At 46.4% G+C, this 25877-nt stretch overlaps 1 protein-coding gene across 1 annotated transcript in view; it reads right to left on the bottom strand.

The window, feature by feature from the left end:
* ADCY2 (adenylate cyclase 2) overlaps positions 1-25877 on the bottom strand; it is a 350931-nt gene that overhangs the window by 21342 nt on the left and 303712 nt on the right. The window contains exons 19-22 of the mRNA XM_045848376.1: positions 16046-16130; positions 11207-11365; positions 2475-2621; positions 636-743 (exon numbers count right to left, since the gene is read on the bottom strand). Of these exons, the coding sequence (XP_045704332.1) occupies positions 636-743; positions 2475-2621; positions 11207-11365; positions 16046-16130 (499 nt within the window). The remainder of the gene's footprint in view (positions 1-635; positions 744-2474; positions 2622-11206; positions 11366-16045; positions 16131-25877) is intronic.

Genomic DNA, 25877 nt, shown 5'->3' with positions numbered 1-25877 from the left:
GGGGGGACTCCTTCGGGGGGACTCCACCTGCCTTCAGCAAGCTGTGCTCTGGCAAGGTCTGGTCCTCTGTGCTGCACCCCCTGCCTCTGTCCCACAGCAACCCTGCGCTGGGGCCCGTCAGGGAGCCCACTGCCCTGTCGGGAGAAGGGGTCTTGTTTATGGACCCACAAGTTACATGAAGGTATCTGCACACACACAGAAGCAAAACACAACATAATGGAAAGCCCCCTCAAAAATCCTAGGTGACTGAAGACACTCAATTTAGTCCAAATTGTCTTTTCGACCGAATTTCTATTTGGTCAGCTTGGTTTTTGATAGCATGTTTTTAACCAAAGGATCAGGAATCATCCTGTAGTGAGGCACCTCTACACAAACAGCTCTAAAAGTGAGTGTTTTGCATATTTATCTGGTCCCAAGCAGCCAGCAGATTGGGTGGATTTTTCTTTTTCTGTCCACCAGAGAAAGTTCAGTGAAGACTCTGAAATTCTCATGTTCTCTCGGAAGCCCTTAACCACCGAGATTTGGGTGTGCACACAGAACAGTCTGTGGACACTGCATGACTGTTTGGGCCCATGGACGACTTGTCGGGGGAGCTGAGGTGCACGTGTGCCCTCGTGCGGCCCGCAGGCCCGTACCTGGGCATGCTCCTGGCTGGGCACGGCGCTCAGGCCCGTCGCGGCCATGTACGTGCTGCCGATGGTCTTGATCTTCTCAACCCCACTGAATTTTGGCTTGGACAGCAGCTGCAAGGCAACAACAATCATTTAGTTATTCCAGCAACTTTCACCCAGTGTGCCACAAGGATTTTTACAATGTGTAGTGCCTGACTACTTAGTCAGGGGCACTGACCTCTTTTCCCTTAGATTCCCTTGTCAAATAAAAAAAATGACAACACCCAATACAGAGCTGGCTGTCTGGTGTGAATGAATCAAAATTATACCTATTTTCGGTCAGGTCAGCAAAAAATATGTTTTTTACTGTGCCACAGAATTTTAGTAATTAGTTTATGTGTGCCACAAGATGAAAAAAGTTGCAAATTACTCAGTTACTCAGTTGAGTGCTGACCCAAGGTCAAGCACTTTCTAGAGATGTTCTCAAATTCTAGTTCACAGTCATGGTAACATGAGATTTTTCACCCACTGCTTATTTATCCTCCGACCTTGGGCTTTGCTGGGAAAGAGCACTTTATGAATTCCACAAAGAACATATGCCTGGAAGGAAATGCAGTATAATGATTCACTTCCAATTACCATGAATTACCTTTCAAAATGTGCTAGTGAAGGTGAAGGACCCTGGATACATTAAAATGCATGTGAGAGTGGTTTCAAGTAAGGGGGCAAGTGAAGGAAACTCTAGAAGGTTGTGTATCTGCCCTGGAGGACAAAGGGGTCAATCAAAGGCCGGAGCATCTTCCTGAGCCTGCCTTGGTACTCCTGTTTCAGAGGAGTTTCCTTCAAGATTACATATCAGAGAATTTAAGAGAGGGGAGCAAACCCCCACACTACAAGTCCAAGAGCCAGCCCACTCTGGAAGGGCACTGCCACTCACCCACTGGTACTGGGAACATCTATCTCACTGAGGGGCAGCTGGAGGAAATGTACCACTGTTTTTCACTACGAACCCAGCATAACATTGGAAAGCTCTATTGCCATTACCTTCCCATGAGTCTTCAGTCAACCTCATGGTGATGATGATGGTAACAGAGAAATGTATAGGTTCCACAAGACATTTAAAAGTTGGCCTGAAACCATCATATTACATAATTTCATTGCTATATTTCAAAGTTCCATGAATCATGATAAACTGGTGTTCACGAATGTCGATTTTTCTATATTTTGCTTCATATTTACAAGAATAGTATGGCAGCAACATTCTTAAAATCAGAAGTGTGTTTGTCCTTATCAGAAAACAAAACATATTATTCTTTACATAGGCAAGACATTGAAAAATGACATCCATTTTAAGTTCAAAATACATATTTTGTCCCTTCTAAAATATATTATCCCAGGTCTTCCAACATTGCTCTTCCAACAACAAAGCATGTCATCCATGCACAGGTCAGGCTGACATCTGACCGAGACCTTGGAATACATACAGACAGACAGGCCAGTAATCTACGATGACAAATAGATTCATTGCATTTTTTATATAAAAATGGATGGGCAAGTATTTTCCTTGGAGCTCCAGCCTTTCAAGAAAATTAATAAGCACACTGGGTAGGTATTTTATTGAACAGATTTTGGTTGTGGTTCCTAGCAATCATACCATCTCACAAATAAAATACATTTGTCTCTGCAAAATTTTCAGGGACCTAAATAAAGTCAAAGGCTTTAACTCCAACCACAAAATATCACACCAAAGGGCAAATCTTAAGACAGAGCAAAATGAGCAACTTTAAGTGCCCTGGCCATGGGAATGCCCAGTGTGGGCCTGGGGTTGGCCTTGCCCTTCGAGGGTTACTCTCAAGCACCTACGTCATCAAAGTCGGCGATGATCTCATTCAGGAGCCGCAGGCACTCCAAGCCCTCCTTGTTGACATCTGACTCTGTGTAGAATTCCTTGAAATCCGGAATGGAGGCAAACATGACGCAGACACAGTCATAGGACTGGTGGTATAACTCCTGCCCAGGAGAAAAGGAAGAGCTCAGCACCATGCTCCTAACATCAGTGTTTCTTTCCACTAGGGTTGGTAAAGAAGCCAGCCAGTGCCTCACACCATCTGGCCCACCCCAATGCCAGGCCCATTCCAGACACTGGCCATTGATCGCCAGTGAAGGCTTCTAATAAGCCAGATGCAGGCTCAGAATCCTCCACCTGCTGCCACTCCCAGCTATTATGAGATGTCCTTTCAGTTAAAGCTCTCTGGTATCTCCACCTTAGGTTTCTCTGACAAGAGACCACAGACTTCTGACTTAGGAAAAAAGCGTTCTTTAAGCAACTGAAGGGAAACAAAATGATCTCTCAAACCATTACACTGTCCTACAATGACTGACTCATCACAGCTTCATTCTTTGGATTGAGATCTCTATGCACTTCCCTTTTCAGTGTCTCCTGAAAGGAGCAGATGAAACTCAGCAAGTTACTTCCTAGTTACACAGAAGGAACCAGGGAAGCAACTCAGGCTATGCATCATATTGCATTAGACACAAACAATTTTTAATGCAGATGGCTGTTTGTTTTTAAATAGAAAGAGGCTCATAGTTCTTTGTTCTTGGACATGAATACAATACAATGTCTCATAAACATAATTTCAAGGTATTTTCATAATTTTCCCAACATACAGTTAAAACTCAGTCAAAGTTTCAGAAAGGAATGGTTTTTATGTGGGCATGGGGCTAATCCTAGGAGTGAGGATTTGCCCTCCCCCTGGTGCTGACTCATCAGGGCACTCAGATGGCCCAACAAAGACAGGATGGCCAGGTGCCATGGGTGGTACAATGCACAATGGGCAATGCTCCCCCACCCCCGGGCAACATGAGGCCAGTTCTGAAAGCAAGATGACCACCCTCTGAATAAGGAAAGAATGCCAGCAGCTGGTACTTCCTGGGTGCCTGGCAGGGCAAGGAAATCCACTCTGCATGAATGCTATCAGCAAGCTCTGTCCTCTGGAGCACCCAGATGAATCCGTTGGCAGAGAGTGAGAACTTCAACATTATAGTAACTCCAATGTGGCCTCTCAGAAGACCCTTTCTTCCCCCACTGAGGTCTCACAACAAACACATCAGGGCAATGGTGACCCATACAAGGCCACAACTACTTCCTTGAAAAACTAGATTCATGTCATCTTGCTGTTCTCAGGACAACCAACTCGTAATGCCGTCTACTACTCAAAATACATGAACAACAGAACCAATGTTTCCCTTTTCTACTCTGCTCTCAATGTGGCTGACCTGGCTCATTGGGCAGACCTGCACTTTCTCTCTCTGCCAATTGCTTTTGTGAATGTTCATATCCTGGAAAGACAACCCATGCTTATGTGATTACCAAGCTTTAGGTTCCAGCAATGCTGACTAAGCCAGGGAGTGTGGGTAACAGGGGACCGATAATCCTCTAGGAGTCTGTTCTAGTTAAAAACACCAGTTTTATAAAAATAGCATAAATTCCACGGACTTTCCTGCTCTTAAGGAAAATGGGTCCATCTGGAAAGGCAGAAGGCTGGGCCTCCGCATTGACCCCACTGAACCTCGTCCATCCCCCAGGGTGGGGTCCGAGCATGTGCATCTTTTCAAAAGCTACACAGATTATCCAGCTGTGCAGCTCTGATTACGAACCATGGGCTAAGTGAGGAACTGGAAGGTCAGGGTTGTTGGGTGAGCCACCCAGGCTCCCAGCTGGCTGCACTAGTCTCTGCAGTCCTGGTCTGGAACTCTGCAGACTGTGAGTGCTGCTGGAGGTGGGGCTGCAAACTGCTCACCCACTCCCTTGGACAGATAGATCGGTCACTTGGAGTCTTCAGGGAAACACCAAGGGTGAGCAGGAATTATTGGCCTCTGGTCCCTAATTCTGGATTTTCCTAGTACTGTACTTGGGAACCAGGGGAAATTCACAAATGGAACGATTCACAAAATCTCTGGAGTCAGTGAGACTCACAGAGCTAAGAACCATACCCTAAATTCATGAGAGGTTCCCTGAGGTCTCTGGGGAGTTGAGCCAGGGGCCAGAGAGAATCACAAGCTGATCGGTCAATAGCCTGAGCTTGTCTTGTATTTTCAGAGGATGTGGGGGTGGGATTGGGCAGATGGGCAGTCTTTAAGGAAATTTTGGATTAGAATGGATCACCCCTGTCCATCACACAGCTGCCAAAAAGTGTCACTGAGCTTTAGAATTGAGCTTAGATGTCATTTTAACATTTACTCACATGCAATCATTCTGCTCAAGTAATAGAAAAATAAATGCAAAGCCAAATACATCTCTGTGCCTACTGCCCCTTTCAGCTTACTGAGTGGGATTAATTCTTCCTGAACCCTGGATGAAAAGTTGGGTAATATGAATCCTCTTGTCAATAATTAAAGCGCCCAGCCTAGTGAGTCATCAAAACTCAGAACCTGGTTGAGTGTGCAGCTGTCCTTTGCCTGGGGCAAGCCTGTTGCCGTGGGGCCATCTGCAGGTTGGGGAAGAGGACATGGTGTCTCCTATCCCCCCTCTCTGCCTCTCATGCTTCTACTTTGACCCTCCAACTCACTAGCCAGGCTTCCCATGCCATCCAGGGGAGGGGAAGGGGAGGGAAACATCTGTTGGAGGGAAGTTTTCCATAAACTGCAGCATGCTCCCTGGGTACAAGAGCCTGGTGGACATTTTCATGGGTTATTTGAAGACTTCCGATCACCTGTCCAATCACTGAATATCCTTCCCAAGGTTTCCTTGATGTGGGCGACACATTCCCTCCTGCCTGTTCCTACTTTCTCTGCCCTGGGCTCTCTGGCTGTTCTTCTGAACTTCTCTGTTGGGGTGCCTTCACCCTTCCAGGCAGCTTTTTCCAACAGCATCTAAACGACCCCGCACCAGTTGAATTTCTCTTGCATGGTACCTGGCAACACGCAGCACCCTCTGCTCTTTAAAGCCCTGATGGTCCCAGTACATCCCCACCTCCAGCGCCCCACTCTCCTGTCCCCACACTTCAAGCAGCCCCTGCCCTCTGCACTTCCCACCTGTCAGGAACCTGCCTGTCATCTGTGCCCCCCCATAGAGGGGCTTCCCCAGGACAACTCAAGGACTCAAGTGGTAGGGGACACATCCCAAGCTGAGAAATTCCGGTGGTTCACGAGGCTAGAGGTGAAGGGGGGATGCCCCACTTCCTTCAAGTGGGACTCCCTTGTCCATGCATCTGCTTCAAATCCCTCCTCCAACCTCTATGCTCCCAGTTGATTCCTACGAAGGGTCAAGAGTCATGTAACTCTCACATGTGTAAATTCTGCACACTGTTCTGCACTCCCTTTGGAATAGGGGAGCTACTGTCTGTTGTGCCACAGACGAAGTACACACACGATCATGCGCGTGCGTGGGCACACACACACCCCATCCCGGGGGCCTGCTGCAGCTTCATACCAGGTGTTAGGGACACAGAGATGGACAGCATATGCCCTGCCCTAAAGGAGCTTAGGGTCCAGTTGGAGAGAGAGCAAATAAAGTGAACATAAACAAGAAGTGTAATTAGTGCTGTTTGGGCCCAGATGTGGAGATGCTGGGAGCTTCGCACCTAAGTGGCAGGGAGCTTGGAATGTCCTAGAAAACGTTCAGAACTGCCACGCAGGTCCCCTAACTCCCAGACCAGCACTCTCCTACTGACGGGCTGTAGACCCATGTGCTGCCGGTTAGCACCTGCTGTCCCAGTCATCAGCTAATGACTCATTTACCCTTGGGAGTCAAGTGATTAGGAAGCACAAAAACAACCTGGTGAGATTCCAGCCTGCCTCTATCAGGGACGTGGGTGAGTGTCTGCCCGGTGGTGGTTGGGAGGGGGCACAGTGCCGAGAAGGGAGGTACTGTTCTGTGTGCAAGCTGCATTCCCCCATGTCCTCGGTAGCATCCGTGTCTTCTTCTGATCAAGTGTCAGCTCTTCTAGAATGAGGCTGCCTGGCTCAAAATCACACACGGTCCTTTCTACCCGGGCACTTGGCAAAAGGTCCACTGGGTGACAAAATGAGCTCCTTTCAACCAGTGATGAAAGCTAGCTTTGACATCTGTTCAAGGGCCTCTCAGAAACATTATTTGTGACAACACAGCAGTCTGAAGAGCAGGCTTTGTAAACCAGCAGGCTCCGTCTGGGTGCACACCGCTCTGTGCCTGAGCCTGAGGGGTCTGCGGGCCTGGATCTGGCCAGGACACAGCTGGTGAACAAGCTTGCACAAATTTTAGGTAAGACACAGGCTGTCCCCCACGTCCTGCAAACCTGGAAGCTTGAAAGCAAGTGGCAGCTCTCTGCCCACATGCTGGAGCACAGGCATAGTGAATAGTTTCTCTTCGAAATAAAAAGCTTTTCAGAATTGTTATTGAGATTAAATCATTCTTTACTCCTTATTTCAGGAGGGAAGATCATTCCTTCTGTACATCCATGTGGTAGGTAGGAGAATCAAAGTGACACTCCAGGAAGCTCTTTGGTGATGTGTGGGTCCTGGCCTAGGTCACATGTTCCCAAGGAGAGCTGCAGAAAGCCATGGGGCCGCAGTCCTCTCCCACAGGACTGAAAGCCGTGCTCCTCTCCACGCTCTAAAATCCTGGGGTCTCTGCATGAAGAGGTGGTGAGTACTCAGCCCACCCCGCAGAGACGGCGCAGGATAAGGGGACCAAGTGATGATATTGGGCTTCCTTCTCCACTCTACTCAGGCCCAGAAGGGCTGGGGGAAGAAGACGTCCTTGAAAGCTATTGATAAATTCCAGGGCAGGGCGGTGGGGTGGGGCAGGGGGAGGAGGGCAGTGATTCTGAAGTTTTGCATTAAGTCTGGGCTATTTGCTTAAAAGATAACTAAAACTGAGCGTTTACTGCATTGCAGCCAGACCCTGCTCTAAGAACTTTGCATAAACTACTGCTTTAAAAATTAATCACAGCCTCTAAGAGAATGGATCCTGAGGTTCCACAGCTAGAAGTGCCAGGCTGGGGGCAAGAGCTTTGCTGCCAGCCACCAAATGGGCACAGCAGGTAGAGGAAAGCTGGCTTGCAGCCCGGGAAGGGCACGTTTAGCTGGTGCCCCAGGCATTCTTCACCTGCAGAAGGCCTGCTCTTGGGCGTATGGACCTCTCTCAGTCCCCAGCGTTGGCCATCCTCTGCTATCCCTGGTTTGGGTCTGGAATTTGGTGGAAATAATCCTGCTTGAACAATAACGAGAACTTCCCCCAGGGAGCTTGAGGGAGAGTGAGAGAACTGGCACAGGATGTACCTATTAGGCCCTAACACTGGAGGGACGCCAGCAACCTTGACCATGTATCTACACTGTTCAATAACAAAGACACCATTACCATTTAGCTGCAGAAGTCCCGACACTGTCAGCCCGCCTGGCCTGGGATTCTGAGGTTAGGAGGACACAGGACCGGGTCAGGGGGTGGAGTGTTCTGTCCAGGACCAATCCAGGGCAGGAAGGTCTGGTTGCAACAGGAGAAGTTAAGTGCTGAGCCTGTTGGGACGTTGCAAGGATGGAGCAGGTGTATGCATTCAAATGAATCTCTTTATAACAACCTTGTTATGAGTTTGGGGGGAAAGAAACAAATAAAACCCTAAACCCTCCCTTACTGAGAGTCAGAGTGGGAGCTCTGAGAACCTTCAGGCCAGGCTTTGTGATTCTATTCTTGTTCAGAACCTTCAATCTTCACCTAACAGAATCACCTGCACCCCCTGCAGCTAGAAAACAAAACCTACCCAGGGGGGTGCAGAATCTTTGGGTCTGTAGCATGGGCTGTCCCCATGGCAGGCGCCCTCTGGGCCTCCCTATAACTTTTTAGTCCTCAAGTAATACAGTGGCTGCTTGAGCAGCCTCCCCTACCTAAGAATAAAGTGACAGTAAAGTATAAAAAGTTACAGCCAAGGGGAGTTCTGTGTTGTCTGACTAAATACAGAGGGCTTGCAGCCCACAACTGTGCAGAATGAGGTGATCATCTGAAGGGCTGTCCCATCGGCCTGAGGCCCCTAATTTCAGATTTGATGTGTGTAGCTCTACTGCCCTGGGCAGTGTCAGATCAGTAGCTCGAGAGCGCAAATGTAACAATGCATGGGGGTCAGAGGACCCTAAGCAAGAACCCACATCCCCTGACATGGCTGTTATAGAACTTGTAGCCTTTGTGGCAGTAAGAGTTTGGGAAACTCTGAGACTGAGCTCCCATTTGTTTCCCTGCAGGGCTGTGGGCTGCCTGCTCAGGGAGATGTTTCCTGAATGAAGAAATAAGCCATCTTCACCTTTATCCGACAAAGAAGGCTCAGAGCTGGTCTCATATAATGGGTGATTCCCACTTTGTCTCTGAAAAGTTCCCAAGCAGCCCACGCAGTGGCGAGTGCCAGAGCCAGGGTTCAAACCCGCTTCCTCTGCCCTCAGCAAGCCCACCTGGGTGGTGAAGGTGATGAGAGACACTGTGTGTGTTTTTAATTAGCAGCACTAATGGGGGGACTTGGAGGGAACTGTTACCCCAGTGTTGGGAGTACTAGAAGGTTGCACTGGTGGCATGAGGGTCACTGGCATGGCACACAATAGGGCCACTCAGTAAATGATGAGTCTACGTCAGCCATGAGCACTCGAGCTCGGGCACTGCCCTCCCTACCAGATATGTGACACCTGCATGATGTGGGACTCTATGCCCTGATCTGCTCAATGTCCACCTCACCTGGAGGGGTGTTCAGTATCACCCGCTGTGTAAGTATTCCCTGCTTTTCCTAATGCAACTGCAGAGTAAGGCATGATTCTTCTTTGGGGAATGAGAAGACCAGGGCTTCACCCCTGGGAAGCAACTGGCTGAGGTTCACATGATAGGAAATGCTGGCCTAAGATCTGAGCCCACTCTTGTTTAGCTCTAGGTTTCATTCTTCCTGCTTTCCTTACATTTCCGAAGCGGCCATTGAGATCAGATGCTTGTTAGAATAAGTCAGGCAAACAGGAAAGAGGAAGAATCCACAGATTCTGCAGGTTTGGTCCAGGGAGAGTCAGGAGGGGTGAAAGGAATGTGCAAGGCATGCAAGGCTCAAACCTGGGGCCTTTTCAACTTGAACTAGGCACTGTTCTGGCACCTGGTTGGACAGACACAGCTCCATGAAGCCTAGAATGTTCTCTCCCTTGGCCTCCTCAGCCCTCATCTCCCTGCCAGTTTCTAGCACTTTCTTGTCAGATTCAGAAGTCACTTCCTGACAAAGATGTCCTTTCTGGACTGCCACATTTATACCGCCCTTAAAGATGACAGGATCCTGTTCCCTCCTGTGGACTGGGAGCTTCAAGAGGGACAAGGCCACCCCTGTCCCAGTCATCTCTGTGTCCAGGCCCAGTACCAGCCTGGCCAGAGGACAGGGGCAAAATTACATACATGATGAATTTATAAATTGAATTGATGCCTAGATGTATAGACATGAGGGTGCTCTCACACTGCTAATGAAAACAGGTGGTTCCTTCTTAATAGATGCAATGATTTCATCATCTATGACCAGTAGATAAATTGGTTGCTCCAGTACCAGGAGAAATAGGAAAGTGAATGGTCTGCAGTCAGTCATGCCCGTGGCGGGACCCTGGCCTGGCTCACATGCCCAGCCTGCTCCCAGGAAGACGACAGTGTCCAGCATCTCACCCACCACTTGGCACTTCTTCTTCATGTCAAATGTACATGTGCTTCAGAAAAATGCTGCGCAAACCCCGTTTCTCCAGGTTGCTTTAGCTCATCCTAGAGCATCATCACAACTGAGTTCATCCATCGACAGGCTTCCTGATCCCTCATGTACTCCCCATCTCACTAAAACTTCCCTAAGGACGGGACTGCCCCTCACACATCTTTGAAACTGCGCTGTATTCAACACAGGGCTTTGCACGCAGTGGGTGCTCAAATACCTGTTTCTTAAAATTAGTACAGTGCCACCAGATATAGATCTTGTAACTCAGAAATATTAACAAAATTTCATGACATTTCATCTTGTCAGTCATTTCAACAATGACATGACACCCTAGCATTTCCAATGCTAGTAAAATATCCATCCCTTTATACTTCCCATAAAATTTCCATTTCCATTCATTTAAATGTATGGACTCAAGACTTTGATCTGCTCTCGTGTGGATAATATCCAAATTCCATCTCATATCTTTGAAGTTCTAAAACCTGCAAAAGGCTCGCAGGAAAGTTCTGAGAAATCAAAGAGCGGACGTGTGAAATGTTCGGTTTAATTTTCCCTCTGGATTTGGGTCTCTAGTGTACGCTGGTGCTAAAGGCATCCTCCTGCACTAGGGACCAGCTGGCCACTTTTGGGATATACCTATTTGGAACTCCAGCGTCTCATATTGCACCTTCAGAACTTTGTGTTATTGGGGACAGGCTAGGAATAATGAATTAGCTCCAGGCGAAGATGCTCTGTGGTGATTCTAGCTCAATCTTCCTGACGGACATCTGTACAGCTCATCCATATCCTCTTGAAAGTGGACTTGAACAGTTAGGTGTTTGGAGTGCCACAGGCATCTAGTGACTGCCTGGAGCACCGGGGCCTCGCCCAGCCCACAGTCCCCTCCCGGCCAGCAGCCCCGCCTCATCTCACCTCGTTCTTCAGGCTCCTGGCCAGGAAGTGCTCGGCCACGTGCGCAGGAAGCACGTTCTCCAGCAGCACGCGGTTCAGGTTCTCCATGGTTTCTATCTCCTCCCGCTCTTTATTGAATTTGTTCTTCCATAAGAAGTCTAACCTACAGTAATATTCATTCTGTTACAAGAGGACACAGAGGTAAAGAAACAATAGGCATCTTGTCCTGCCAGAGAGTGGAGGTTTTAAAGAGAAAATAAAAAGAATGAAACAAAACCGAATAAAGAACCCCCAAACAGAATTGTCACCTTCCCTGCAAAGCCCCCTGTTCCCTGAAAATGCCTCTCACTCAACCTCTAACATGGATTTGCAAAAACCAGTTCTGGAGTGAACCAGCCTCAGGGACAGAGAAAACAGTTATGTTGGAGGCTTGCCAAAAAAAAAAAAAGAAGACATGAAAGCTTCTTGTTTAGTTATGTTAATAAAAGTTGGCTTGAATTATTTTTGAAGAGAGGCATAATAGAATATGAATAATGAATAAATGAAAAATGGAAAACATATTAGAGAGACTGCATTGTTTGATTTGCATTTAAAAATAATAGTGTTCATTTGTGGCTGTTTGCCTTTAATATTTAAAAATCAGTTTTCCCCACCACAAGTTATGTAATTAAGTACTTATTGAAAAATATGCATTTTTGTTTGGTATTTCATTGTACCGAGAGAATGACATTATACATAGACAAAAGTTCATTGTGTTATCATTTAATTAAGATGGTGCCTGGTAATAAAAACACGTGCAAATGCTTTATAATGTATTAAAACTTAATGTTTTTAGAAAACCAGTTATTAACATTGTAGAAATAGAGAGGCCTGTTTACTGTCAATGGGCCTCAGGTTTTGGCATCATTTTGTGACAACTATGATGTAAATAATTTAATATAATGCAATAGACTTGAGTGGATCCACCTGTAACAGAAGGCCTACTAGAGAGGGTGTATTCAGCACAGACAGTAATTTGTTGACAAGTGCAGAGAAGAACTAGATGCAGGGGGCTTATTTGTTTTATGATTCAGTTAATTATACCAGTGACAGTACAAAGCAAAACAACAACAACAACAACACACACACACACACACACACACACACAAACAGCCCCTCAGGAACAAGTGACAATGTAAAAAAATCCACATTCTGATTCCAAAGAGCGATGATTATTCGTCTACTAGGTTTGATCAAACTATGTTTGATCCACTAGAAAACTGCTACTCCTGTAATGCAGCATTTATTTTTGCCTCACATAGACAGACATTTTAAAAGAAAGACTGTAAGTGATATTTTTAAGTTTGTTTATATGAACTTTTTACATTAATGTCAAATTTCCCACATTCTGTATTTATGGCAACCATGCTGGGCACTTATTGGAAATGGCCTTTCACTTGCAGAATAGATTATTTACTTGGGTCTTTTGGGGGATAAACCAGTGATGGGGCTGGGTTTAAACTAAAACGACAGAACCATCTGTGGTGGTGGCATTGGGAAGACAGGCCTACTCTCAGGGCCAGACAGAAACGGAACGTGCGGTGAAACCACAGAGCTGGCAGGGCCGGCAGCAGGCCCGGTTCCCGCAGGTCTGACAGGTTTCCATAAACCATGCACAAGGGCTGCTCAGGTGTTCCGAGTGAGCACTCTTGCATCACAGGCAAGCATTTTGCAAGTCTCCTAATAAAAGGACCCAGAGCGCTTAGGGACCAGCTACATTGGACTGAAGGTGACATTTTGCCAACTGTTCGCACCTCCCCTCCCCAGCAGTGCTCTCCTCTGTAGAATCCTTTCCTCGATGGGCAGGGACATTAGGATTTCAAGTGGAGGCCCCCAAAGGAAGACAAGTGTTTCCCTCCTCAACCAGGTGTCATGGATTTAATGGTGTCTCCTCAAAAGACAGTTCCAAATCCTAATCTCTAGTATCTGTGACTGTGACCTTCACTGGAAACGGTGTCTGCAGATGTAATTAACTCTAGGATCTCAGGATGAGGTCATCCTGGATTCCGGGTGGGCTGTGAATCCAGCGACTGGTGTCCTTATACAAGAAGCAAGAGGGAGACGCAGACACAGGGTGCGGCCATGAGGAGAGATCCAGCAGAGCACCAGGGGTGAGCCGCCGCCTGCTGGACTCTGCACGTCACTTCCAATGAATCAGCAGCTCTGCTGTGACCCTCCGTTCCTCACTGCGCCATCCATCTCAGATTCTGTCTGAGGCTACTCTCAGTTCTCAGAGGCCCAGATGCCACTCAGAGACACAGCATTTTGCTCCTCATTCGCTTGGGCAATGGTGGGAGAAATTAGGGAGCCTGGAAGAGGCATCCAAGCCCTATGGGGACCCCTCCACCCCTCACTGCTGGGTTTCATATTGCAGCACAGCCTCCAGGGACGTTTTGTACTTTGTCTAGTTCCGAAAACAAGCTGAGAAACTACAGGGCTTTCCATCTTTCTATTGTACTGGGACAGAAGAAGAGGTCCCTGGACAGGCTGCAGGAAGCGTGTGATCCGCTTTTGCTTGGATTCTGAACTCTCACATACACCCTCCCTCTCAGGCTACTAGACTGCCCCTGCGTGGCATCAACCTCCCTCTCAGGCTACTAGACTGCCCCCTGCGTGGTTCCCTATCTTAAATGAGCCCACCTAGAATGCAGACCTTGACGGCAGCGTGCTGTTTAAATCCGGGAGAAGTACAGGGAATCTTCCCTTTTCAACAAGGGCCCTTGGGTTGGCCAGCCTTCCCGTGGCAGAGTGGACTCAGTACAGAGAGCAGCACTGTAGCTCTGGCCCAGGCCATGAGTTATGCTTGCATTAAGGTTTCTTAGAAACCTACAGCAATATTTATTACACTAATGTGCTCAGAAAGCAAACATATCACCATCCTTTGAAAAAAGATGGTCATGGGACAGAGATGTTGTTAGGACAAATGACAGCAACAACAGTAAGTCACAAAGTGGCTGTGCTATGGTTTACAGAATCACTCAGGAAAGACAGCTCTGTGGATGTGAATATAGAAATGACTTACAAACTTTATTTCAAATATTGGATGTTTGTTTTTAATACACTTGTCTTCCTGGAAGAGTGTGCAGAAACACTCTATCTCAGATTTCACAGTTCTTGTTAGCCTGAAAGCCTTGGCAAAATCATGCTCTTAATGCTTTTGGATTGAAGGTCAGCCTCCGGGCTCACCTTAGTATGTCCTTGGTGCCAGGTGTTCAAGGATGACTGTGAACACGATTACTCGTGTGGGGAGTAATGACCTTCTAGGCCTCTAGATTATTGTTACATTAGTGACAAAAGAGGAATGACTCCCTGGGAGATTGGCATCAGCACTACTGTGGGAAATTAATGCCCGACCATAATAGTAATACCTTTAATTACCTTAAATCAATTAGAAAGTAACAGATTAATGGGTAGTCACTGGATTCAACCACATTTATGTCATGAGATGGAATGTTTATCACCTCAATAATCAGTAAAAATGTGGGACAATTCAATTTGATTCTAGGTTCTTAAAATGTAGCAATCTGAGTGGCCATTCTAACAGGAGAAAGTTCGGGACAAAACATCCCCTGTATGAAATGGAGGAAGAACAGGTGACGTCACAGAGGGGATGGCCTGATCATTTCCTCGGGGACAGGTGTTAGGTGATATTCCATAAAGGAAGCCCTCTCTCTCACATCTACACTACAGGCTTTCCTGACAGAGGACATGCCTTTTCTCTATGAGTGAGAACAGAGAGCTGGCTGGTCAGCAGTGAAGAGAGCCAGGCAGCAGGAGAAGCAAATGAAACCAAGAGAAAAGAACAACACAGTGTAATAGGCTTACAGAAACGTGCAGGTTGTCAAAAACGCAAGCCGAAGGAAGCAGAACCAAGCAGGTGCCAGGGACCGCGGCTGGGAAGGGCTGAAGGGAGGCAGTGAGCTCCGAAGCTCCGCAGCGGGAGAGCGTGTTGAGGACAGCTCTGTGAGCTCCTGGGGCAGGCTGCCCCTGGCACACCTTGGGGACAGGGAAGATGACAGTGTTCCCGGGCTGCTGGGCTGGCAGGCACAGGTCTGGTCTCTGCCCTGGATATTAGCAGCTTCCAGCTGTTGAACAGTTTAGTGATGTGTATGTAATTCAAATGGATTTGCATTGTAGTTAGTTACTTCCAGATTAATCACTGCTTGGTTTCATGTTATCCTTCAAAGAACTCACAGCAAACTGGCTGAGACAGAGCTGCCAGGCTTGAGATGAGTCTGTTCACTGGGTGCGTGTCCTTGTGTGTAGGCAGAGAAAGAAAAGTGTTCTTAAAAACCCTGCCCCCACAGGCTCTACTGGGAGACCAGTAGGAAGTGAGGGGGCCAAAGGAAGGAAGAATAGCTTCATTTGCATCATAAAATAAAGTTTGTGAACAAAGAATTATATTTTTAGAAATGATTACAAGTGACAGCAAAGGTTTTCATACCCACTTCGGAAAAAAAAAGAAGCATGTTATACATTCTAAAAAGCTAATGAAATCCCAGGTAAGGGGAAGTTTTTTTTTTAAATAGTGTCGGCTATCAAGGGAACACTTTTTTTAGGCTTATGAAACCTACACAATGTATTTTGAGATTTAATAGGAAATTAATTCAGTCACATCTTTACCGTTCACAAAGTTTGCCACAAGTGGAAAATAAATGAGACCTTTTCCCTTTTATCTGTGTCTAAGCCCACATATCCTGTGCTACCCACTTTCTCCTAAGTGATGAGAAGATTGCGATGTTTCAGCGCTTGTTTGCACACCCTCCGAGTGCTGTTAATGTGACACTTAGAGGAGTTACGTTAAAAAACCGGGCTTCTTACCTGTCGACCCAGAACGAGCAGCGTGACGAAGAATATAAAGAGAGACACTGAGCCCATGGTCTTCAGGTCTTTCCAAATGCCTGGCCTGTTGAAAAACAGACAGACAAAAACAACACAAAACAACATACACACACAGGACGTGGAGTTTGAATTTGTGTTATCAGACAACTTTAGAAACTCTAGCACGTGTCTACATTCTATTCCAGACACACACACACACACACACACACACACACACAGTTTAAATTTATCTTCAAACCCGGGTTACAGCAAAGCAAAAGAATCTTATTTTAGGAGCTCAATAAAAAAAAGTTCTTCCAAATTGATATAGATTTCTTACTTTATAAGCTCTAACAAATATAAGAGGAAGGAATATGAATCATGTATTTTATAGTCCTGGGATCAACGTGGATAATTTAATATGTAACATCTTCAAATTTTCAGTTACTATTCTCAAGAAACAGTATGCTAGAAATTAATAATCATGTGAGGTATAAAAATGGAGTAGGGAACTTCATATCTACGAGCTCCTCCAACCTATGAATAATACGTTCTCATGGGGCTTTCTCAAAGGCACCCACTCTCACTCCCTCTTTCACAGGCGTTCGTATCATGAAAGCCTCACAAAAGACTGAAGCCCCTGATTGACTGGCCCACTCGCCCCAGGTCCGGGTAGACATCAGTACATTATTCCTGCCCATGTTCTCACTGGGCTGGCTGGGCCCTCTGTCCTCACCACTACATTCCAGGCAGAGACCATCCACACACCCAAGTTGGCATGGCTGGTGGTCAGTTTCATCTGTCAACTTGCGTGGGCCACACGCTGCCCAGCTATTTACTCAAGTATTACTCTGGGTGTTTCTGTGAGGATATTTTTTGGTTAAGTTCAACATTTAAGTTGGTAGACTGAGTAAAGTAATTGTCCTCCATAATGTGGGTGGGTCTCATCCAATCAGTCGAAGGCTTAAACAGTAGAAAAGGCTGACATTCCTTTGAGTAAGAAAGAACGCTCTCTCTTGCTTGATCGCCTTTCAACTGGAACATCAAAATCTCCTGGTTCTGCCGCAGCTCCTGGCCTTCAGCCTCAAACCAGGACACTGGCTTGGCCGATTTGGGACTTGCCAACCCCCATATTCACGGGAGCCAATGCCTTGTGATAATGATATCTGTATCTCCTACTGGTTCTTTTTCCTGAACACCATGACACATACAGGATGCAAGGAGAAATCTACAGCCACCCCAGGAGAGTCCTGCATATGCCGACAGATAAAGATTTCCCACATATTTCTGTGAGACCTGAAAAAAGGGTGATTTTGTATGGAGACCGTGCCACATATGCATCATCATAAATTGTATTTAATTAAGTATAAGTATCATGTAATCACTTTCTGCCTGTGAGTTGAAGTTGCTTCGAGATTTTTCCTGTCTCTCCCTGGAAGGTTCAAGTGCTGATGAGAGAGAGGAATTGATCCACAGTGCTAATGAGCTCAGGTGGGCTTTGAAGTAAGATAATCCAGGTTGGAATCATAGGTCCACCTTCTCTAGTGGGCTGTGTGACCTGGGATTAACCCCTCGAAACCCCACTTTCCTCATCTGCCAAAGTGGGTACCAATACCTACTTGATGGGCTGTCTCCATCACTAAATCAAATACTATTTAGATACCTGGCACAGAGGCTGACCCACAGGAAGCCATTTGTAAACGGCACTTGGGACTTTCAGTATTAACTGCGGAGTGAAGAGGGAGGGGAATGCAGCTAGGAAGGCAGAGATAAAGATATGCAAATGCTGACTGGGGAATATCATTAACAGAATGAAAGGTCCAAGTGCAAAGGAAAAGTGGATTCCTGCAGAAATGAGGACACACTTGCCCAGCCCTTGTAGTTCAAGGGCTTAGGACCTCAGAGAACTCTCCAGAAATTGGCTGTGCTTCCATTCAGGGCCCTTTCCTCCTTTCCAGGCCAGCTGTGGCTGGAAGAATCTGAGTTCATCAGCTGTAAGGAGGTCTCCAGTTTCTCTCTGAGAATGAAGCAAGCTGAAAAGTGCCATTTTCCTGTCTCACTAGTATTGATTTTAAGAAATGAAGTTCCTTTCTGAGCCCGTGGCAGCTGTGTCTGAGCACAGTTGAAGTGATTCAGGACAGCAGTTGTTCATAAACAATGCTGACTTCAATGAATGTTCAACTCATTTTTTCTGTATCGACTATATTGACGTGATCCTGACCAGTTGGTATAAGCGGCACAACACAGCCAACAGCCCAAGGAGCTGGCACAGGCCGAGTTTTTAACGTTCGTGTTGTCTCACGAATGTCTTATTGCTTCACAATGCCGGGGGTCTGAGAAAGCAGCTTTGTCATCCCCCTCTTCCACCCACAACCCCGCCAACCCCCAAACTGAAAGTGAAATGTTAACTCCCCAGCCAGGATCTTGCAGTAGCATCTTCAATGCAACCAATAGCAACTCAGGTCCCCTTGGGGTTCCCAGGAAAGGGACCAGATGCCCCAAACACACAAAACCAGCACAGGTCCCTCTCACTGATGGAGAGTGGAAGGGAGGACCCCCTTAATGCAGTTCATGGCCTGCCTGGGTTTGCAGTTAGTCACACAGAAAGTATATGGAAGCAACCTATGGGAACAATCCTGTTCCAGAACTACTCCCATTAGTGCATTTAAATACTGGTTTAGGGGCAGGAATGTCCTGCTCTGCCCGTCGCTCACGTCTTGAGCCTTAGTGGGGAATAGTGGTGGCTGGAGGTGGGGGCTTGGAGGAAGACAGACAAGGGAGGGCTCTCATGCCGGACTGGGCAGTGGGGTTGAAAGCATAGACCCAAATGAACCTTAGACATAAGAAGGCATCACCCAGCCCACAGTACAGAATCATGTACCAACCAACACATGAGTATCTTTTTCACTTCTGAAATTCTCTGTACTAGGAAGGGCTGCATCTTGCTTTCATGGGCTTCATTTAGGTATCTTTAAAACTTCTTTTACACATCTAGCCAAAAAGAGTTGCCTACTCCTCCTGGGGCCCTTCTCTCCCACGGGGGTCTCTCATGGACACATGCTGCCAGGGCTTCTGCAGTTTGAATGATGCATTTCTCCATCTACAGATCCATTCCCGGGACACCTTGCTTTGTGTGTGTATGTGGGAGAGGTGGGGGGATGAGGGAATGTGTAGTATGGAGGCAGCATTGGAGCAGATGGAATAAAAGTGCAGGAGGTCCTCCTGGCAGAGTCCAGTCAGTTGTGTGGATCATTGTATCAGCTTCCCAGGGCTGCCAAACAGGGTATCTATCACGCACTGGGTGGCATAAGACAATAGGGATGTATTGTCTCACAGTCTGGAGGCCACAAGTCTGAAACCAAGGTGTCGGCAGGGAGATGCTCCCCTTGAAACTTGCAGAAAAATCCTTCCTTGCCTCATCCTTGCTCCTGGCGGTTGGCCACCAACCTCTGGCACTCCCTGGCTCACCCCAGTCTCTGTCTTCATCACCACACGACGTCTTCCCAGCGAGTCCCCGTCTTCACGGGGCTTCCTTTTTATAAGGACACCTTATGCTCAACTGTTTGCATCTGCAATAACCCTGTTTCCAAATATAGTCATGCTCTGAGGCATGGGGGTTAGGACTTCAACACGTCTTCTTTTTGGGGACCCAGTTCAACCCATGAAAATAGTGTTAGCCATTTATATAAAAAATGGCAGCTAGTTAGGTGTGAGGGCTCTCATTCTTTCTCTCTTCCTCTTCTTTAAGTTTTAAGAACAAAATCCACTTTGGAATTCCATGTGCGAGCATTGTACTGCCACTGAGTCACACAGCAGGGGACACAGAGCTGATATACATGGGTCTCTCACTGTGTGATTCTTGATGACACTTCCAACCAAACTATGACCAGGTATGTTTTCTTTAGCACCTGAAACTGGATTCTGGAGCTGTAGATATCCAAGTATGCCTGTAGCCACACTCGAATCTACAGATGGCCTTCACCCCGATGCTGTTAGTGGGGCATTCATTCTGGTCTTCAAGTTTTGAGAGTCCAACAGAACTGAGAAACCTAACAAACTGGGTGACAGATAACGAGGGATTAGTTGGTGAACCAGTGTCTCACCCACAGGCAAACAGTTCTGGTGAGGAGAGAAGGACATTTTCATCGTCTCATGAGACAAAGCAGTTCAGGCATATGGACACAAATACAATCTTTTGAAATTTTTGTCTTTTCCTAGGTGAAATGAGCCTCTATTTTTAAAGAAAAAAGTACCTCAAGAAATCAAGTTAGATGTTGATTTGGTAACAGTAGACAAACTGAGGTAAAAGTTCTTTATCTATTCACATGCAACAGAAACAGTGGTGGTTTCTGTGTCATGGTGATTGTGAACAATGCTGCAACAAACAAGGCAGAGCAGCAATCTCCTTGAGATCCCGATTCCCATTTCTACAGAGATACACCAGTAGTGGGATTACTGGGTCATGTGGCAGTTCTGTATGTGATATGTTTGAGGGACTTTCACATTGTTTTTCTAGTGGTTAAAGCAATTCATGCCCTCCTCAACAGTGCGCAAGGATTCCCTTTTATCCACATCCTTGTCAACACTGGTTTATCTCTCACCTTTTTGATAACAGCCATTCTAACCGGAGTGAGGTGTTATCTCACTGTGGTTTTGATCTGCATCTCCCTGATTGGTGATGTTGAGCATCTTTTCACTTACAGGTTGACCATTTTGTTAGTCTTCTTTGAAAAAATGCTCCACACTTCGAGCTCCCTCTAGTGGCAGACTTCTCAAGCTTGTATGCCTCCTCTCCTTCTTAACAATGCGCCACACCAAATGCTGACAGCCTCCCTTTTGTTTGCCCAAACAAAACCCGTTAACGTTCCAGCCCCCACGTTTGGGTCCGCTTTCTGTGCGAGCTCACTAGCCATCTGCCAAAGCTTGCTTTCTCCACGGCTCCTGAGAGTGCACACAGGGCCTGGCCACAGACCAGCAGTGGGGGATCGCTGGGTGAGCTGCTCCCAGTGGCTGTGGGCAGGCTGCTTGCCTTCCTATTTTCCGCTCCTCCCTCCTCTTCCTGACCCCCAGTCATGAAGCTCCCGATTCATGTACTCTGGACTGGTCGAGAGAGACATGGGCCTCTTTGGTAGAGCCTTTGGTAGGTGCACAGGTGGGGATGCTTTGTCCTTGCTTGCACACTCCTTTTCCCCAGGAGAAACCATGCCTTTGTAGGGGAGGAGTGATGTGGGTAGAGTCATGCTGTCCCTATTACTTATTGTAATGCATTCAAACTTGCATTACAAGTTTGCAAGTTTTCTTCCCAGAGTGTGCTGGAACTTTTCCTTTGGGAGTCTCCTCCCAGATTTCTTGGCATCGGGGCTGGACCCCACAGATCTCACAAAGGTACTTTTGCCTGTGGACAGACTTGAAGTTATTATATTGAGGTGGGGGAGCAAATACGAGAGCCTTCTTATTCTTCCATGAAGCTGTGCTTTCTCCTGTGCTTCTGAATCTCCACAGTTCTTCGGGGTCTTCCCAACACTGGAGTCAGCTCTGGGCCACCTAATGCTGCTGCCGCCAGCACGTCACTCCTTTGCTAGGTGTGCTGTGCGCACGTAACCAAGATTCCCTGCCAATCTCCTTCTGGTTTCTGGTTGTGAACCACGATTTTCTTAGGGAACATTTTTGTGACCTTCTTGACAACAGAGGCTATATTTTATCCATCTCTGTGTGCCCAGACTCTGGCAATCAGGTCTGGCATATGGAGAATGTTCACTACAAGTGTGTTATAGAAATACACGGATGAGTGGACAAATAACCATGCTGGTCTGAAACCTCAGGGGTTGAATTTCCAGATACTCTCTTCTCCCCCTGGCTGGACAGAGATTCACTGGATTCTGTGCAATCTTCTAGAAAAGGTGGTCCAATGTCATCCAAAGACAAATGGCTCAAAGCCTCATGCCTTTTCAGAGCGGTATTCATAAATGCCAAACAGAATTCTGGGGCTGCAAACAGACTAACACAATAAGGGATACGCATAGCTTTAGCATTACAGATCAGACAGTGGGTGATAAGTTCGTATTCTACACAGTCCATGGGCACAGGCTCTGGGAAATCTTTCTCCTTCCTCCCTTCATTCTAAAATCAAACAAAGCAAAACAAAACAGCCTAAAATTTGAGTTTCTTCCTGCAGGTGGGTCCAAATCACAGGATATTTTCTTTTTTAGGTTAGATAACAAAATAGCTCACTAATGGCTGCTTTTTATAGAAAAAAGAAAGCTTTAGCAGGCCTTGGATGACTTGCTTTTTTTTGTTAAATTAGGCATCTCAAATTACCTACCTCCAGCCCTCCTGCTAGTGCATGTCAGCCACAGAGAAACGTGCGTGTTCCTTATTTTCTGGAGGTGGCATGGGGTGGGGAGGATTCAGAAGGGGAAGACAAACTGAGACATGAAATTTGAAAATAGTATCTTTTCTTATTAACTTGGATATGTTATGGGTTTGAATGCAAATTTGAAGTACATTTTTAATTTAAAAGAGGAGGCTACAAAATTTCAGGTGCTCTGGAGCACGCCCAGACTGTCCACCCCAGAGGAAGACTGCACGGCCCTCCTGCCTTCTCCCCAGTGACGAATTCTGCGGTTCTTCCTCAGGACTGTCAGTGAACGTATCACCAATTGATCCCAAGTTAGAGCACTGTCAAAGTATGTCACAGTACCTTGAATTCTAGCCACTGAGTTTTCCGTGAGACACTGGAAAAACAGCAAAAGCAGAACACTCCACGTCAAAGGTGGTTAACTCACAGCTCTCCACGATATGTGTTTGCTTGAGCATCTTTGTCATTGCCCTTGCTGCTAAGCTGCTGCTGACCCAGAAGTTGAAATTGTGTAGACATTTCTACCAGCAAATGATCCAGAGCTTCTGAATGATGCTGGACACAGGGATGACTGCTGTCTACAATGTATCTATTTTATGAGGCTTAAATGCTTAAACAGAGCTGGTTAGTACTGGACTCCTGCTTATCCCCTCTGTTTAAGCTCTCCATCCCCGACACCTCTTTAAAATTAAAAGCACATTTCTGGGTTTCCAAGACCCTTCTTGGAGGCCCAAAACTCATCCCTTGAAACTTTTCAGTTCTTCAAGGAAAAAGCTGCCAGGAAAAATCTGACAATGTCTCGCAGATTCTGTAACAAGCATTTGTCTTTGAAACAAAAACAACTTCCAGCAGTCTCACTGGTCATCAATATCACCATCACCATGGAGAACATCAGTGTCCTCACAGGCACCGCTGCAGCCTCCCGGAGACAGTGTCGTGGACAGGAAACGGGGCTCTTATTGGCTGCTACAGCAAAACATCTCATTCTTGCAGACAAGATGGAAGGCTGTTGGCAATGCCAAAGAATGAAGAAACATCTTGTTCAAGGCCTTCCAAATACCAGAAACTTCCGAACTTCCATCACCACAAGGTAACCTAGCAGGATCCCAAAATTGGCAGGTACTGGTTACATACTGGGACGTTGCTGGCCTCCATTCCAACAGATTTATTTTTGAAATTTTATATGACTTCTAATCAAATCAATAACTGAAATGTAAGCCAAAGCTGTTAAAACATCTTTTAGAGATCTGTATTCCTTTGCAAAGAAAAAAATAATGGCAATACTATTTCACTGTCGAGTCATTAAGGCAAAATTATTGTTAAAACTACTGCATTCAACTAAACTACTATGTTAGAGTTGAAACTAATTTTTGTCAAGTATATTTCATATTGAGTTTTTGCCCTTTATTTATTTATATACTTACTTATTTAGTTATTTTATCCCTTTTCCCACCTTCCCCACACCCTCCTCTTTGGTAACCATCGTCTCGTTCTCTGAATCCATGGGTCTATTTCTACTTGGTTTTGCTTATTTATTTGTTTTCTTTTTTATACACTACATGCAAGTGAAATATGGTATTTGTCTTTCTCTGTCTGACTTATTTCACTTAGAGTCATGTGCTTCAGGTCTCTTTGTGTTATCATGAATGCCAAGACTTCAGATTTTTAATGACGCCTTATCTCAAAGTAGTCTTTTTCTCCTCCTGAAAAGCTGGCTTTCCACATTTGTGCATCTGTAAGAATGTGTTTAATGTCATTTTCTGAATTACTCATTGATATGGAGTTTTTTAGTGCATACTTCTCCTGTTTTCTTTTCTAACCCTGTTGGCAGAAAATGCCCTGTTGGCTTGTACCACCTTGTTGGCCTGTCCATTATCAATGTCAAATTTGGTCTGCAAAAGGCCCCTGATACATGGTCACATGGTCATGGTGAACTCGCAGGACGACACTGTCCAAACTATGTATTCTGAAGATGGCCAGCCAATGCTTTAAAAACAGAGACGTGCTCTCCAAACTTTCTCTTGACACTTAAGGATATTGACACCACTGATACCAATCCTGAGAAGACACATCTTCAAGGAGCCCCTTTCTTCAGGGGAGCAAATGAGGTGAGCATTTCATTACATTTGGTATTTAGGTTCTTCCTATCATTCAGGAGCACAGCCTGCTTTTAATTCATTCATTAACTAGATGTCTACTGAGCCCCCACTTACACGATGCCAGGCACAGTTTAGGCCGTGTGGACACCATTCATTCAGATCTGCTCATTCCTTGATTCAGGAGCATCTATTCAAGTCCTCAGTGTAGGCACCACAGAGAAGGGGGAGGCAGACATTGGAAGCAACAGATCTGTTCACAGGGGGTACTCTCTACCTCTCCAGGGTGGAAGGGGTTCTCAGTCCTCAGGCACACCCAGGGGCAAAAGCCAGAAGCTCACAGTAGGGCTATTGGGAGCATTCAGTGCTGATAACAGGACAGTCCAGAGGCTGAGGTGGGTAGCAAGGACACTGATGCCACACGGACAAGCAGTTGTCTCAGAAAGGAGACCAGGGCAAGGGCTAGGACACCAGGAATGAAAGCAGGGACAAAAACACATTGATCAGGATTGGGTCAGAAAAGGAAAAGGACCAAGCATGTGACTTCAAGGACACAGACACCATCGATCAGAAAACGAGGTGCTGCCTGGCACTTCTTAAGCCAGGTCCCTCCTTGAAGGGCACGTCTGGCTTGGGGCTCAGGGATGCCGACTCTCAAGGCACCATCTCAGATCAGTTTTTTTGTTTAAAGGATCCTAGTCCCAGTTTCATACCTGAAAGAGTTGTGTCAGCATAAACAAACCAGAAAAAGGACGAGGAAATCTCTATCAGTTGTTTGATGGAGGAACCTCTTGACTCTCAGCAGAGAAAGAAAACATTGACATGGATGGGTTTGGGCTCTGGCGGGAGTTGCAGGGTGGTATCAAACACACATGGACGCTGAGAGATGGGGACTGAGTCCTAATCTTCCACTTGTAAGACTTTGTCATATGGGGATAGTTTTAAACTGACTTTAGAGGAAATCAGATATTATGTCAGTAATATTTAATCTTTTGGTGGAGGAATGCTCTGGAAGTATTGTGGCAGCTCATGCAGGAATCAGGCCTGGGAGTGCCAGAACCTGAAGGTCAAGGTTAGGAACAGGGAGATAGGCGCACCCCTCAGGCAGAGGATACCGGCTTACTGTGGGAAGTGGAGGCAGGTCCCTGGGGCTTCTAACTTCAGCCCGCAACACCCCCAACCCTAAGCCAGCTTTAAGGCTATTATAAAGACAAAACCCAGGGAACAAACAGAAAAGAGCTTAAATGAAAGCAAAGGGCTCTGAAAGTAAAAATGCCTTTTCATCAACCTAGTCACTGTTCTGTGCTGCAGGTGGCGTCTCTCTCAGGTCCCCAGAAGTAAATCTCTCCCATCAGAAATTTGCTAATCTAATTTCTTC

The sequence above is a fragment of the Phyllostomus hastatus genome, unplaced genomic scaffold, assembly GCF_019186645.2.
Source record: "Phyllostomus hastatus isolate PE091 unplaced genomic scaffold, TTU_PhHast_1.1 phas_contig_58, whole genome shotgun sequence".
In the NCBI taxonomy this organism is placed as follows: Eukaryota; Metazoa; Chordata; class Mammalia; order Chiroptera; family Phyllostomidae; genus Phyllostomus; species Phyllostomus hastatus.
The sequence above is the reverse complement of the archived record's forward strand: the minus strand, read 5'-3'. Positions and strand labels throughout refer to the sequence as shown.